The sequence below is a fragment of the Vidua chalybeata genome, chromosome Z (genome assembly GCF_026979565.1).
Source record: "Vidua chalybeata isolate OUT-0048 chromosome Z, bVidCha1 merged haplotype, whole genome shotgun sequence".
NCBI lineage: Eukaryota > Metazoa > Chordata > Aves > Passeriformes > Viduidae > Vidua > Vidua chalybeata.
In genome coordinates, this window is record NC_071570.1 from 72,927,205 (window position 1) to 72,942,261 (window position 15,057).

General features: G+C 50.2%; 1 protein-coding gene and 1 long non-coding RNA gene across 2 annotated transcripts; both read left to right on the forward strand.

The window, feature by feature from the left end:
* The first annotated feature begins 875 nt into the window (after window positions 1-875).
* LOC128782293 (putative uncharacterized protein DDB_G0271606) lies at window positions 876-8,272 on the forward strand. The gene is given in 9 exon segments (XM_053932549.1): window positions 876-1,041; window positions 2,653-2,784; window positions 5,327-5,458; window positions 5,736-5,904; window positions 5,907-6,070; window positions 6,489-6,572; window positions 6,976-7,141; window positions 7,448-7,511; window positions 8,218-8,272. Coding segments are annotated over 9 exon segments (1,098 nt in total). The 5' UTR covers window positions 876-909.
* Window positions 8,273-9,805: 1,533 nt separating this feature from the next.
* On the forward strand, window positions 9,806-11,357 carry LOC128781687 (uncharacterized). The gene is made up of 3 exons (XR_008428457.1): window positions 9,806-9,877; window positions 10,726-10,825; window positions 11,259-11,357. It is a non-coding gene; the product is annotated as an uncharacterized LOC128781687 (long non-coding RNA).
* The last annotated feature ends 3,700 nt before the right edge of the window (window positions 11,358-15,057 follow it).

Below are 15,057 nucleotides of genomic sequence, written 5' to 3' on the forward strand. Positions count from 1 at the left end.
AGCTGCGTGGGCCCAAAGGACCCAGGGGTGCCGGTCAAGAGCAGCTGAAGGTGGGCCAGCGCGTGGCCAGGGAGCCAAGAAGGCCAAGGGCGTCCTGGCCTGTGTCAGCAAGAGTGGGGCAGCAGGAGCAGGGCAGGGAGCGTCCCCCTGGGCTGGGCAGCGCTGCGGCCACAGCTGGGAGTGCTGTGCCCAGTTGTGGGCCCCTGTGAAGCAGAAAGTCCTTGAGGGGCTGGAGCGTGTGCAGAGGAGGACACGGGAGCTGGGGAAGGCTGTGGAGTGCAAGGCCAAGGAGGAGGTGCTGAGGGAGCTTTAGCCTGGACAACGGGAGGCTCGTCAGGGCCCTTCAGGCACACTTCCATAGATCCATAGAGGACAGCGCTCACCCCAAGGCCTGCTTCCCTGCCAAACCTCCCCGCTCTGCATCCAAGTGCTTTAGCCATCTGAGGAGGTGACGCTTCCAATTTGTGGTTTCTTGGCTTGCTAGGAGGAGAAGCCCTGCTGATTTTCTCTCTTCCCAGCAAGCAAAGATGCTTCTGCACAAGCTTTCCTGCCCTTTTCCTGCACCGAATGGGATTCTGATCCACTTTTACTTTTCCATGTCTGCCGCAGCACTAGCAAAGGCCTTGCTGGCTATTTCCTACTTTTCCATTTCACAGCTTTCAAGAGCTAAAAGCTCCCTTGTGCAGAGGCACTGTGCCTTGCAGATAGCAGCCAGGGAGGACTATCAAATTCCTAGGCAAAGAGAGTTCTGTTGAATTAGCCCATTTTAATCTGGCCGGAGTGACTTAGAATGCCATTGCTAAGAATGCTGATGATTTCTCCTTCAAAGAGGTGGTTGTAGATGCGAGGAGAAAGGAGGTTCTAAACGATAGGTAACGGCCTGTCCCTCATGTTTCTCTCTTGCCACAGATGACAGAAGCAGCAGCAGTCTCTGCCCCGGCTCCCTCTGCTCCTGGAGAAGAAGCCAAAGAGGAGCAAAAGGAGCAAGAGGACCACGAGCCTGCAGCTGTGGTCACAGCAGAGCCTGATGGCTCCAAGAGAGTAAGTGCCAGTTGTGGGTGGTGCTGTCTTTAGTGCAAGGCAGAGCTGCAAGTTTCTGAGCAGCCAGCACTTGCTGTTGCTGGCTGAGGATGCTGAGTGCTGGAATCCCGCAGGACGCGGCCATTTCCTGCAGGCAGGGACAGCTAGAAATTGGCCTTTGGCCTGTCACCTTGAGGCACCCAAGAGCTGGGGGCTGCGGCTCAGCTTCTGCCTGCTTGGCTCAGTGAAGCTCTGTCTCTGGGCTTCTGCAGGGCCGTGGCCAAGGGCGCAGGTGCTCGTGCTGGAGGTCACAGGGCTTTCTTTGGTTGTTTTCCCTTTGTGCAAAGGTGTGTTTGGCTTGTGGAAGTGTTCTGCAGTTTTCTGCAGCAGTTCTTCACTTGTACAGTCTCTTTTGGCTTTTGATAAGCGGCAAGGAGATGATTGCGTTGTCCATGAAGCTGGGCTAGGCCATTCTTGTGGGGTGAGGCCAAAGGAAGCAAGTGCCTTGTAGGGAAGGTTCTTGCCAGGCAAAAAGCAGAAGGGGCAAGTTGCTGTGGATGCGTTTTGGGATGAAGCCTGCAGCTTTGGAAATGGCATGAGTGCCTCGGGTGGGGGTGAAGCTGCAAGTCCTTGACTGCTGTCTTGTGTTGCTGAGAAGAGGAAGGACATCTTGGAATTGTGGCTGCTGTCTTTGAAGTCAAAGGGGCAAGTTTGTGGTGGGGGAGCTGCGTGGGCCCAAAGGACCCAGGGGTGCCGGTCAAGAGCAGCTGAAGGTGGGCCAGCGCGTGGCCAGGGAGCCAAGAAGGCCAAGGGCGTCCTGGCCTGTGTCAGCAAGAGTGGGGCAGCAGGAGCAGGGCAGGGAGCGTCCCCCTGGGCTGGGCAGCGCTGCGGCCACAGCTGGGAGTGCTGTGCCCAGTTGTGGGCCCCTGTGAAGCAGAAAGTCCTTGAGGGGCTGGAGCGTGTGCAGAGGAGGACACGGGAGCTGGGGAAGGCTGTGGAGTGCAAGGCCAAGGAGGAGGTGCTGAGGGAGCTTTAGCCTGGACAACGGGAGGCTCGTCAGGGCCCTTCAGGCACACTTCCATAGATCCATAGAGGACAGCGCTCACCCCAAGGCCTGCTTCCCTGCCAAACCTCCCCGCTCTGCATCCAAGTGCTTTAGCCATCTGAGGAGGTGACGCTTCCAATTTGTGGTTTCTTGGCTTGCTAGGAGGAGAAGCCCTGCTGATTTTCTCTCTTCCCAGCAAGCAAAGATGCTTCTGCACAAGCTTTCCTGCCCTTTTCCTGCACCGAATGGGATTCTGATCCACTTTTACTTTTCCATGTCTGCCGCAGCACTAGCAAAGGCCTTGCTGGCTATTTCCTACTTTTCCATTTCACAGCTTTCAAGAGCTAAAAGCTCCCTTGTGCAGAGGCACTGTGCCTTGCAGATAGCAGCCAGGGAGGACTATCAAATTCCTAGGCAAAGAGAGTTCTGTTGAATTAGCCCATTTTAATCTGGCCGGAGTGACTTAGAATGCCATTGCTAAGAATGCTGATGATTTCTCCTTCAAAGAGGTGGTTGTAGATGCGAGGAGAAAGGAGGTTCTAAACGATAGGTAACGGCCTGTCCCTCATGTTTCTCTCTTGCCACAGATGACAGAAGCAGCAGCAGTCTCTGCCCCGGCTCCCTCTGCTCCTGGAGAAGAAGCCAAAGAGGAGCAAAAGGAGCAAGAGGACCACGAGCCTGCAGCTGTGGTCACAGCAGAGCCTGATGGTTCCAAGAGAGTAAGTGCCAGTTGTGGGTGGTGCTGTCTTTAGTGCAAGGCAGAGCTGCAAGTTTCTGAGCAGCCAGCACTTGCTGTTGCTGGCTGAGGATGCTGAGTGCTGGAATCCCGCAGGACGCGGCCATTTCCTGCAGGCAGGGACAGCTAGAAATTGGCCTTTGGCCTGTCACCTTGAGGCACCCAAGAGCTGGGGGCTGCGGCTCAGCTTCTGCCTGCTTGGCTCAGTGAAGCTCTGTCTCTGGGCTTCTGCAGGGCCGTGGCCAAGGGCGCAGGTGCTCGTGCTGGAGGTCACAGGGCTTTCTTTGGTTGTTTTCCCTTTGTGCAAAGGTGTGTTTGGCTTGTGGAAGTGTTCTGCAGTTTTCTGCAGCAGTTCTTCACTTGTACAGTCTCTTTTGGCTTTTGATAAGCGGCAAGGAGATGATTGCGTTGTCCATGAAGCTGGGCTAGGCCATTCTTGTGGGGTGAGGCCAAAGGAAGCAAGTGCCTTGTAGGGAAGGCTTCTTGCCAGGCAAAAAGCAGAAGGGGCAAGTTGCTGTGGATGCGTTTTGGGATGAAGCCTGCAGCTTTGGAAATGGCATGAGTGCCTCGGGTGGGGGTGAAGCTGCAAGTCCTTGACTGCTGTCTTGTGTTGCTGAGAAGAGGAAGGACATCTTGGAATTGTGGCTGCTGTATTTGAAGTCAAAGGGGCAAGTTTGTGGTGGGGGAGCTGCGTGGGCCCAAAGGACCCAGGGGTGCCGGTCAAGAGCAGCTGAAGGTGGGCCAGCGCGTGGCCAGGGAGCCAAGAAGGCCAAGGGCGTCCTGGCCTGTGTCAGCAAGAGTGGGGCAGCAGGAGCAGGGCAGGGAGCGTCCCCCTGGGCTGGGCAGCGCTGCGGCCACAGCTGGGAGTGCTGTGCCCAGTTGTGGGCCCCTGTGAAGCAGAAAGTCCTTGAGGGGCTGGAGCGTGTGCAGAGGAGGACACGGGAGCTGGGGAAGGCTGTGGAGTGCAAGGCCAAGGAGGAGGTGCTGAGGGAGCTTTAGCCTGGACAACGGGAGGCTCGTCAGGCCCTTCAGGCACACTTCCATAGATCCATATGGGACAGTGCTCACTACAAATGCTATTTCTTCTTCAAATATCGTCTCACTGCATCCAAGTGCTTTTGACTCTTTTTTTGGTGACTCTTTCATTTGTGGTTTCTTCCTTTGTTAGGAGGAGAGTCCTTTCAGTTTCTCATTTTTCAGCAAGGCAAGGTATTTTTCCTCCATCTTTCCTGCCCTTTTCTATCTTGTCGAATTCTGCTAGTTTTTCTTTTGTAAGGTGACATTTCTGGAGGATGCATTATTTTTGCATGAGAACACATTGTCTGGGGCTGCGAGCTTGGTGCAGAAGAGCTGTTCTGGTGCCAGGCCAGTCAATAGGGCCTTTCACTTCGCGTTCATATTGACAGTACCTCTGCCTTTTTGCAGCCCAGGGAATCAGTAAATGTGGTGTTGGAAATTGAGCAGGAAATCAATGCTCTTGCATTCCAGCTGGTCCTCAGAGATCAGAGGAGCTGGGAGGGCTCGGCTTTATTTCTGATTACAGCCCCTTTAGCACTCTCAGTGTTGTCAAGTCCAAGAGAAGCACTTGGCCAAGCACAGATGCTGCAAGAATGCCATTCCCAGTGCAATGCTCTGGATCTGATTGCATTCCATAAGGACCTAAATGCTCCAGATTCCCGGGAGTGTGGTTTATTGAAGCAATAGGAGAGCAATCTCAGGATTGCTGCTGATCAGGGCAATGGCTACCAAGTGTGTGTAGCAACAGAAACGATAGTAAAGAGAGATTATAAGAGTGAGTTCTATCTTTCTCTCTTATCTATCTATCTATCTCTCTCTATCTCTACTATCTATCTGTCATTTGCATAATTGAATCTTCTTGGCTCTGGTCCAAAGCAGTTGGAGGTGCAAAGTTCACTTAAAGCATCCCTTTCAGGAGAGGATTAGAGACGTGTTCTGTTGACTGATTCTGAGCAGGCAGAGCTGTTTTCCCCTCCAGATATGGTGGTTTTTTTTTCCCCTCAGAGCTGTTTTCCTCCTCCGGCCTCTTCTTCCTGAAGCCCCCAGTTAATTCTTTGATTTTCTGCCTGTCCCAGAGAGGTGGAAGAATTCCATGTTTTAGGTGGTGAAGAGAACATGAACTCCAGAAGTGTCTCTCATAAAGGGTGAGCTCACCCAGGAAGCCACCTGCAGAGCCAGGATGGAGCTGTGGGACTGGGCTGGGTGTCAGTCACTACTGAAAGACAAACAGGACATGGCAGGAGCAGAGGGAGGCCCTCACCAGACCCCTGAGAAATGCCACACCTTCCCTGTCAGCTGCCTGAGAGGCTGTTGGAGCTTCAGCCCCCGATGGCCCCTGATTGTAGTGCCAGGGTCACTTTGGAATCTGTGCCTCCCACAGGCAGAGAATGACCCAGGAGAGCAGCAGCACAGTGCTCTGGGAATGTGTGAGCCCATCAGCCCGTGAGTCTTGGCCCACAAATGTCGTATGGAAAGTTGAAACCCATCTTCTCTTGCTTTCTGTGCAGATCCTTCCAGAGAAAGAGCAGGAGCAGATTGCCTTATCAGAGATGCCATGCCAGACTCAGGGAGAGCTGAGAGCCCGAGAGCAGGAAGAGCAGCTCAGGCAGCAGGTGGAAGAGCCACAGGAGAATGGCCAGGTAAGCCAGACTCGCCAGGTGTCAGAGGGAAAGGGCAGGAAGAGGGGCATAAAACAGAGCTCTTGGGACTGAGGAGGCCAGGAGTCCCAGAGGCACTGAAAGCACAGAGCCTTGGAATCTGCAGGGATCAGCACTGGGACAAGAGGGTTCCATTGGAAGCAGGTGTGGGTAGGGAAGCAGAAAGAAGTGGCTGAATAAATGTGATTTTGAGGCTGCAAGAGGAAAAAGCTGAGCCTTATGGCAGCTCCCAGTCACTGCTCTGCATTTGTGTGTACAGAACATCAAGGCAGAGCCACAAGCAGAGCTGCCCGAAGCTCAGAGTGCCATCACAGAAGTGAAGAAGAGGAACCAGGAAGAGACAAGAAGAATTCAAGAGGAGATGAATCTCCATCAGCAGAGGGGCGATCAACAAAACCAGGTGACTGAAAGAGTGGCAGTCACTCCACTGTGAAAGATCCTCTCTCTTGTATTTTAGAGAAATTGAAGGAACAGCTGGACACAGACTTTCAGAAAGCTCACGCTAAGATCATGGCAAGGGAGAAGAGGCAGGAGGAAGAAATGAAAATCATCAGAGAAAAACTTAATCCCCTCCCTCAGGCTCTACAAAAGCAAGTGAGTGAAAGAGGGATAGCCACTGCAGTCACCAAACTGGTGGTTTCTGCCCTTCTGGCCTTCCCAGTGCAGAGCAGCAGGGAGCAGGGTGATGCCTCTGAGTGCCATCCTGCTCTAGTGTGTATCACAGTCACTTGGAAGGACATTTCCTGGTGTGCTGAATCTCAACTGCTGCCCTGGACAGTGGGACTTGTCCTTTGGCCTTTTGGCCAGCAGTCATCCAAATCGATTCCTGCTGGCCTGTTCCTGCTCTCCTTGTTTCTTGAGGTGTTTTTACAGGGGAATATGGTGACCCAGATGGAGGATTGAAACAAGCTGTCTGTATCCCTTGTAAATCTGTTCTTTCCTCACAGTCAGTGACTCTTGACTGACAGGGACAAGCTGTAGTCTCTGACTGCTTTGTTCTGTTTGACTCGAGGTGCAAGTGTTGACATCTCACCGGGCAGCCGGCAAAGACTTCCGGCAAATGAGTGGCACTGAAGAGCCCCGAGGCTGGCGTGAGGCACAGGAACTGTCCCCACCAAGGTGCTACAGGTTTGGCATGACCTGAAGATGGTGCAGGAAAAGAGGACACAGTGGGGGGAGGCGAACACTTGAACAAGGAGCTGCAAGTGTGTCTGAAGCCCTTGGAGGGGGAAAGGAATCCTGAGAGGAAGTAGAATGGTCATTGTGGCAGTGATCCTTCAGAAAATCCATGAAAATGGACCATGAATCTGGCCATCCACTGGAGTAGAACTAGCCTTTGGTTTTGACCCATCCAGTCTGAGAAGTGGACATCAGAAAAAACCCACTTAAGAGCCCTGCATGTTGCTGACAGCACCTTCCTAAGGGCTTGCATTTGAAATGGAATCTCAGGCTAATCTCTGCCAGCCACCTTTCTGACATAAACTCATTTCTTGTCCCAGATCTACAAGGGCTTTGTCACCAAACCTGCTGCAGCAGCAGCATGGTCTAAAGGAGCCTTTGCTCCCCAACCTGAGAAGTGGAGCCGGGGCGGTTTGTTCATCTCCAGTGCTGACCCAGCTGCTGCTCAGCAACAGGAGATCAAGGATGACTCCCTGGAGCTACGGAGTACGTCTGCTGTATTTCTTGTCTGAGGCACAGTCTATTGTGTGCAGGTGTCAGCATAGCTGTACCAAATGTTTTTCCTGAGTTTGGTGTCCCAGGGACATTTAGAGACATTTCCCCACAGGAACTGCTGTAGAAAAGCAGTCTCTGTGCTGGCCACCTGTGCTGCAGAGCTGTCTGCCTGGTTGTTGTTGTTACCCAGCCAACCACAAAGGGTTCAAAGCTTCAGGCTCTGGGTCTGTCTTTTGAATCTCCTGGAAGCTGGGATCTCTGCTTTAAAGTGAGCATCTTGCATTTTGTTTCCCTCAGGGAAAATAGTGAACATGGAAAATCCTGTGATGAAATACACGGAACTGGAATATATTGGCAGAGGGTGAGTCCAACCACAGTTACTTCTATATAACCATGGGCCAGGCGTTTTTCTGGTGGAATATCTATGCAGTGTGAAGTCAGGCCAGCTGCAAACAGACATCTATCCCCTGTTCAGACACTGGGGATAGATTGTCCCATCTCTCAGTGCTGCTCCGAATTCGTGAGTGTGCCCAAGAAGGCATTGGCAGAGACACCTCCATGCTGCCAAGTTCTTGCCTGCAGCAAGGAACAGGACCTGGAAATTTCCTTGTCTCTCAAGTGTGGGACAGTTCTGTGTTAATTTCCTGAGCATTTTTGTATATCTCCAAATCATACAGCCACACTAATAAAAGGGGAAGAAACTTGCTTGCCTGAAAGAGCAAGATACTCCCTGATAGTCTATCAGATAACAGTTCTCAGGAACATTTCTTTCCAAAAGATTGCAGAAGGAAATACTCCATGGTCAGGATAAAACATGCACAGTTTAGAACCTGAAACCCAAGGTGAAAGAAGGAGCTCTCCTTAGGAGCTGAGGCAAAAACAGCAACACTTCAGGGACAGGCCCAGTGCCCATGCACTTGAGAGGAAAATGCATCATCTGCCTTCGGGCAGAGCCCGCCTGCATCCGGCAGGTTTTAGGCATTTGCAGCAGAGATCTCCTCTGTGGGCTGGCTTTCACTGCAAGATCTGAATGTCTTCTCCTTTCTTTGCTGCTTTTTTGTTTCTAGGACTTTTGGAGATGTTTGCAGAGCACTTGACAATGCCACAGGAGAGAACAGGTAAATGTCAACATCTCCCGCAGGTCCTCTGGTGTGAGCAGCTGTGGCTGGAGCTTTGAGTAGAGCTGTGCTGAAAAGGCACAAGAAGCACAGACTGCTACCAGCCTGCAAAATACATTTGGGACAGTCTTTGTCCTTCTCAGCTGCCAGAAGGAAGGCAAGGAGGGCAGCAGTTCCTTGCAGAGAAGGATGTGCTGCTCATTCGCTCTCCATTGCTAAAACAAAGGGGGTGCCTTTGAGCATCTCACTGCTCTTTGGGGCTACGGCTTCAGAGTCCTGAATTCTCATTTCTGCTTGCCAGCAAATGCATCTGAAAGTTACTGGTAGTTCCTTAGCCACCTGCAGTGCTGCACTGGAGAACTGCACGTAGGGAGAGATCTGCACGGTGTCCCCAAAAGCCCTAAGTCCTGCCCATAGCCCATAGAATGTATCCACAGAGTATTAAGGCATGGATTACTTCTTCTGAATCCCGACAAAGCAGCAGGAGTGTGCTCAGAGCTTTGTGGGTGATAGTTGAGACACCACAGTTACCAAGTGGACAAGGCAAAACCTCAGTGGCCACGTGTCCTGTAAGTGGCCTCCAAGGGAGCAGAGAAATGGGCTGTTGCAATGTCAGTTCCTAATTACTGCAATGCCCAATCACAAGGCAGTTTGGCACAGCTCGGCTGTGGCATTGCAAAATCACTCGCTCCATGTGCCTTGTGGTCTTGTGCTGCCAACTTCTCAAGTTACTGATTTTCAATGTCATTTTAGGTGGCCATAAAGAAAATAAATCTCCAAGGACTGAGGAAGAAGGAACTAAAAGTCAATGAACTTATCTCATGAAGACAAATAAGAATCCCAATCTGGTCAACTATTTAGACAGGTGAGTTGTTGTGAATGTTTGTTTACATATTGCAAGCATGCATGGTAAAATTCCACTTTGTTCACTGGCAGAAAAATAGAGCTGTAATTATTGGTTAATTATTATTGCTCTGCTCATCTCCAGTGGATGGGAAGAGAGTGCATCTTGTCTGCATGAGTCTTCCCTGGTACACAGAGTTTAAAGATTATTCAAAAACCTGCATCAGTCATATCTTACTGAATCAGTAGCCTGTAAGTTCACAGCCACCACATTGTTTTGGGGCTTGATTTTTTTCAAGAGTCCTCTTACGTCCAGATAAACTAACATGGATTTCCCTTGGATTGTGTCCCTCTTTTCCATTGCTTTGCATGCCAGGAAGACTAGGTGCTTATTTCCAGAAACATGCAGTTTGACAGGTTTTTGATCTGTTCCTAACCTGCAGTTTTTACTTGCTGGCTATTGAAGACATCTCCTTTTTTCACAGCTGTGCCTTTCTTCTTGAGACAGATTGCAAACAATGCACAGCCTAGAGGGAATGTCTATTCCTTTCATTCTGTCCTTGTCACAAAGGGACTTGGAAACAAGAATCAATCAAGAAAACAACCTAGCCATGCATGTTTATCTCCATGCTCTTGTTTCCTTCTTTCAGCTACCTTGTGGTGGGCAGCTCTGGCTGGTCATGGAGTACATGGACGGAGGCACCTGAGCGATGTCATCAGCGAGACCTACCTGTCTGAAGACGAGATGGCAGCCATCAGTCGGGAGGTCAGCAATCCCACCTGTGCTGCCCAGGGCTTGGGCAGGATTGTCTGGGAAACAGGGCTCCGACCTGGAGTGATTTCATGTGCCAAGCTTTGTTTCTGTGTTGCTGGTATGCTATGGGCAAGCAAAAGCCTCTCAAGTGAAATGCCTGCCAGTGCCCCTGCACTCACAGTACTCAGTTCTTGTACTCATATCTCCTACTGCTGTATTCTCGCTTTGTCTCTTGGATTTGTATTTGCTGTTCTCCACCTTGCCTCCCTAAACTTTCATCTCCAGCCTGTCTGCACTGCATTCCTTGTCTGTAAAAGCAAGGTGTGCTGGTGGCAGCATTTGAAATGATCAGCAAAGAAAAAAGAGACTCATTTCTCATAGTCCTCAACTGAAAAGGACAGTAGTGCAGCCAAAATGCTCTTTGCTTCAGGAAGGTGACTGTTGTGATACTTCAAGTCTGTGCTGAGGCCAGCAACAAAACCTTTGTCATGCAGCCTCCCACCCCAAAGTGATCCACTTCACACCAAAGGGAGGGACTTTTTCTTCCTTGGCAAAACCCTCTCACTTGTCCTCTGCATGGAGAAAGCACATCCACAGCAGCAGCAGCCATGCTGGCTGGTTTGCAGGGGACAGTCTACAACAACAGCAGGTGCTGTGTCTCTTTCAAAAGCTGACATGCCTTTTCCTTAGAAAGGTCCTGCTCTGCAAGTGGTGGAGCAGCAAGCTCTTCCTCACAATGGCACTGTGTTCTGCCATTACTCGCCATTCCCCTGCAGAGGCAATCTTTTAGAGCTCTTTCCTTTCTTGTGTAATGAAATCACATCACTAATTTTGCCCTCCTGTTTCGTTTTCTCTCTCAGTGCCTGCAAGGCCTGGATTTTCTTCACTCGAACCACGTGATCCACCGAGATGTGAAGAGCAGCAACATCCTTCTCAGAACCGACGGCTCTGTCAAGCTGGGTCAGTGTATTCTTGGTCAGGTGCAGCATTCCAGGGATGTGGGCTGTGGGGCTGCTTTGAGTGACTGCCAGCTCCCCAAAAATGGTGCTGGTGGCAGTGCAGGGAACCCCCACTGAGCTGATGACACAGTTGCAACATGCACAGAGTATACAAGGAACAAGAAGTCAAGAGTGGCATTGCTCTGTGTGTGTCCCTTCCAGAGGGAGGGAGCTACAATGTAAAGCTTCAGAAAATGAAGGCTGGAGGTAGTCTAAAACTGGGGCTTTTTTTGAAGTGGTCAATTCCATACTTCCTTGTCTAAAGCCCTGAGGAAACAGAGCGGGACAGTTCTCCAGGAGACTCAACAGCACATTCTTAGACTGAGAGTGGGGAATTCTTTTGCTTGATTTCCTAACTTGAGCTGGCTTTCATGGTTTGTTTTTTTTCTCCACAGTTGACTCTGGCCCCTTTGCTCAGCTCAGCCCTGAGCAGAGTCGATGGAGCTCAGTGGCCAGCATTTCTGGGTGGATGGCGCCTGAAGTGGCGACAGGTCAACCATTGTGGCCCCAAAGTGGACATATGGTTTTTTGGAATCGTGGGCATCGAAATGGTGGAACGAGAAGTTCCTTACCGGAATAAACTCCTGTTTCGGTAAGGTGCAAATACTCACTGATCCTGCTTGTCTTTCTCACCTGTCCCATGGTCAGTGTGCCATTGGACAAAATCCCATTGCCATCTGCTGGCACCACTTCCACCAAGGTCCCCTTCTGAAAATGTCCCTGCAGCACATCAGCATCTGCTGTCGATTTGGTTGCATCAGAAGGGAAGAGGAAGTTCAGAGAACCTAACCAGTTCAGAAACCTGCCATTTTGCCTCCAGCCATGCCTGAAATTTTTCACTTGCTTTTGAAGCACTGTTGGAGCTCTGTCTCTGAAGAACAAGGAATTTTTCAGTGGAAGATTAGACATGTGGTAATATCCTTCAAAATGGAGATTAGACCTTCCCAGTTTCAATTTTATAGAAAAAGAAAAAGAGAAAAAGAAAATGGAAAAGGAAGAGGAAGAGAAAAGGGGAAAAGAAAAAAAGAAAAGTAAGAGAAAATGTAGAAGGGAGGAAAAGGAAGAGAAAATAAGAAGAAAAAAGAGGAAAAGGTGAAAAAAAGACAGAAAAAAGAAAAAGGAAAAGAAAAAATAATGAAAAGAAAAGGACATTTTAAAAAAACCCACCAAGAGGATTGCCCAAGCAAGTTCTGCTTGCTTTTTCCTTTCATTTACCACAGCACATCAATTTTCTTCCAAACTGTAGCATCCTTTTCCCATCCTGTGTGTCCCTTCAAACCTTTCAGGCTTTCAAATCATCCGTACATTGTTCAGCCATGCGTGTGGGTGGCCTGGATAAGTTTAGGATGTGTTTTTTCCTGACTGCAGTTAGAATTGTACACTAAACTCTTGGCTGTTTCTGGGTACTTTAACAAGTTGATGAGCTTGCAGCCAGGTGCCCGGGGCTGGGATCCAACGTGGGCGGTTGACGCCGGTGCTGTGTTCCTTTACCACAGGAGCAGGGCCATCCCTGGCTTGCACAGTTCTAAGGACAGTGAGGACTCCAGCTCCCCACCATGTGTCCTGAGCTCAGGTGCAGAGAGACAGGATAAAACCCTCTTTGTGAACATCTGGGGGTGTTGGAAAAGCGAAGGAATTTTTCCTCTGGGTTGAAGAAGAAGTAACAAAGTCTCTTTGGTCACCATCTATTTCAGGGCCACCAGCACAGAGCTGTTCACTATTGTGGTGGGCATTTGCATGGAGACTCCCAGGCCCTTCCATTGTTATTTCAATCTATTTTTTAGATGGATTCTGCATCTGCATTCTTTTTCAGAGGAGAAAAAAAAAAACCAAATGAGGACTTTTGTTTTCATGGAAGCTGTGCTAAAGGGACCAACAAGCACTGCAAGATTCCTTTCATGTAATAATCCTTGAAATAGTATGGATAGAACAAACTCCCCCTTCCAAATAGCCTGTCAGGCTGGTGGTGAATTCTCAGAGAGCAAAACGTGCTTTTTGCTGATGTAGTTCCCACTAACTAGGTCAGTCAATGAAATCAGCTGCCAAGGCAAGATCTGCTGAATGCTGGAAAAGCTGTGGCTGCATCGGGTTTGGGTTTTTGGTTGGAAAGGAAAGTCATCTCTGGGTCTCTCCAGGGCAGTTTCTGCAGAGTGGAGCTTAAACAATGGGATCTGAGAGAGCAGTTACAGATGGGAAAGAAGCAGCTGGAGCCTGGTGTTTCCTTTTTCCTGCAGCCTCAACTCCTGATAGCCATAGGAGGGAGACCAAAGCTGCGGCAGCCCAACGATTCTCGTCTTGCCTGCGTGATTTCCTGAGCTGCTGCCTGCGGACAGACGAGGCACGGCGCTGGTCTGCCAAGGATCTCCTGCAGGTAAAATGCAAAGGGGCTGCAGGTGAAAGAGTGTCTGAGGGATGGGCTCCTCCTCCAGTGAGGTGCAAGGCATCAGATGAGCCCCCTTCCTCCTCACCTCCACTCTGGTGCTGTTCAAATGAAAACAGTGAAGAATCCAGTCTGGGCTGGCTGGGCTGGCAGGGCCCTGTGAAGGGCATCTGGTCCAAGTGTCCTGCAATGAGCAGGGAGAGATCAGGTTGCTCAGAGCCCTTTCCCACCTGACCTGGAATACCTGCAGGCATGGGGCACCTACAAGCTCTTGGACAACCTGTGCCAGTGTGCACCATGCTCTGAGTAAACAAGTTCTTCCTTAGACCTAATCTTGATCACCCATTTTGTTTAAAATATTATCCCACATTCTATTGTTAACTGGCCTGATAAAAAAAGATTTCCTACTTCCTTAAAGCCACTCTGAAGTCTTGGAAAGTGGCAATAAAGTCTCCCTGGGGCCAGTTCTCCTCAAAGCTGAATAACTCCAGGTCTCTCTGCATTTCCTGAGAGGACAGGTGCTCTGTCCTCTGTTTCTGTCACCCTGTTTTGTAATTTGCTGGGGTGTTCCGTTTTATTGAATGGCAAAAGACTGAAGTAGAGCAATGCAGGGTACAGAGCCATGAAATGGTGGTGGAGGAACCAAGGAAGCCAGTCCTGGCAGAGCAGTCTGGAGAGATTTGGCTGTGGGCAGGAGGGGCTGTGGGGGGCTCACTGTGAGCCTCTGAGGGGCCCTGGTTTCTGCCCCCCAACCCCACCCTTAGAGGTTTCTGGCACGCAGACAGGGGCAGCTGAGAGGGACTTGTCCCAGCCCCATCTGCTGCCTGGCACGCTCAGGCAGAGGGGAACTGGCCCAGGCTTCCTGCCAGGCTGTGTGGCAGAAAGGAACTGCAGCAGCCAGCGCCACTCGGCTGGCCCTGCTGGGAAGGAAGGTGCCATCCAGCACAGGAGGGGCAGGGCATGGAAAGGTAGACACTGCTCTGTCTCCCTGTGGAAATTAGCACGGTGCCTGTCTCTCAAAGACAGGGACCTATGGGGGTCATTGGAGTTTCCTGAAAGGAAGAAACCCCAGGACAGAAAGCACCATGTCTAGAGCACTGGCAGGGCAAAAATCCCAGCTAGATGGAGAAACCAGAATAAGGGATAAGTGGGATTCTGGGCCAGGTTTGCCTGTGATGGCAAGGTGCCTGCACAGGATGACAGGGAGCAGATGTCCCCGTCACTCCTCTTTCTGGGTCTTTCTAAGTACCAGAGGAATCCTGATTGAGTCTGTGAAGCACTGAGCTTGGAAAGTCATGGTTCACTGTTTTTTTTTTTTTTTTCCTGTGGAAAGCATCCATTGTAACATCAGCCAAGCCAGCGTCCACCCTGGTACCACTCATCAACTCAGTGAAGAAGGAGAAGAAGAAGAAGACAAGAATCTAACAGTCAAGATATTTTTCCATAACCAAGTTAGAGTAGGATTGTAGAGTAGAACTCTAAAGTAGGATTATTGAGTTGTTTTGTAGTATGGGTTTATAGAGTAGGATTGGAATTAAATAAAGTTTCTGAAGCATCAACTCATTTGGAAGATTCCCCTCCTTCTGACCCCTTCAGAAAACTCAACATTTCCTTCTGAATTGCCAGGTGTTTTTTATTGGTGCTAAGACACGCTTATGGCTTCTTTGGTATGGTTTGTAAGTGGAGAAGGCTCTTCTTCATTCATCCTCTCCAGACCACACTGCCTTTGGAATACAGCCCACTGGTCCCTTTTGGCACTCTGGGGCACTTCTAGTTGAGGCAGAAATGGCAATGGCATTAGCAGGAAAAACCAA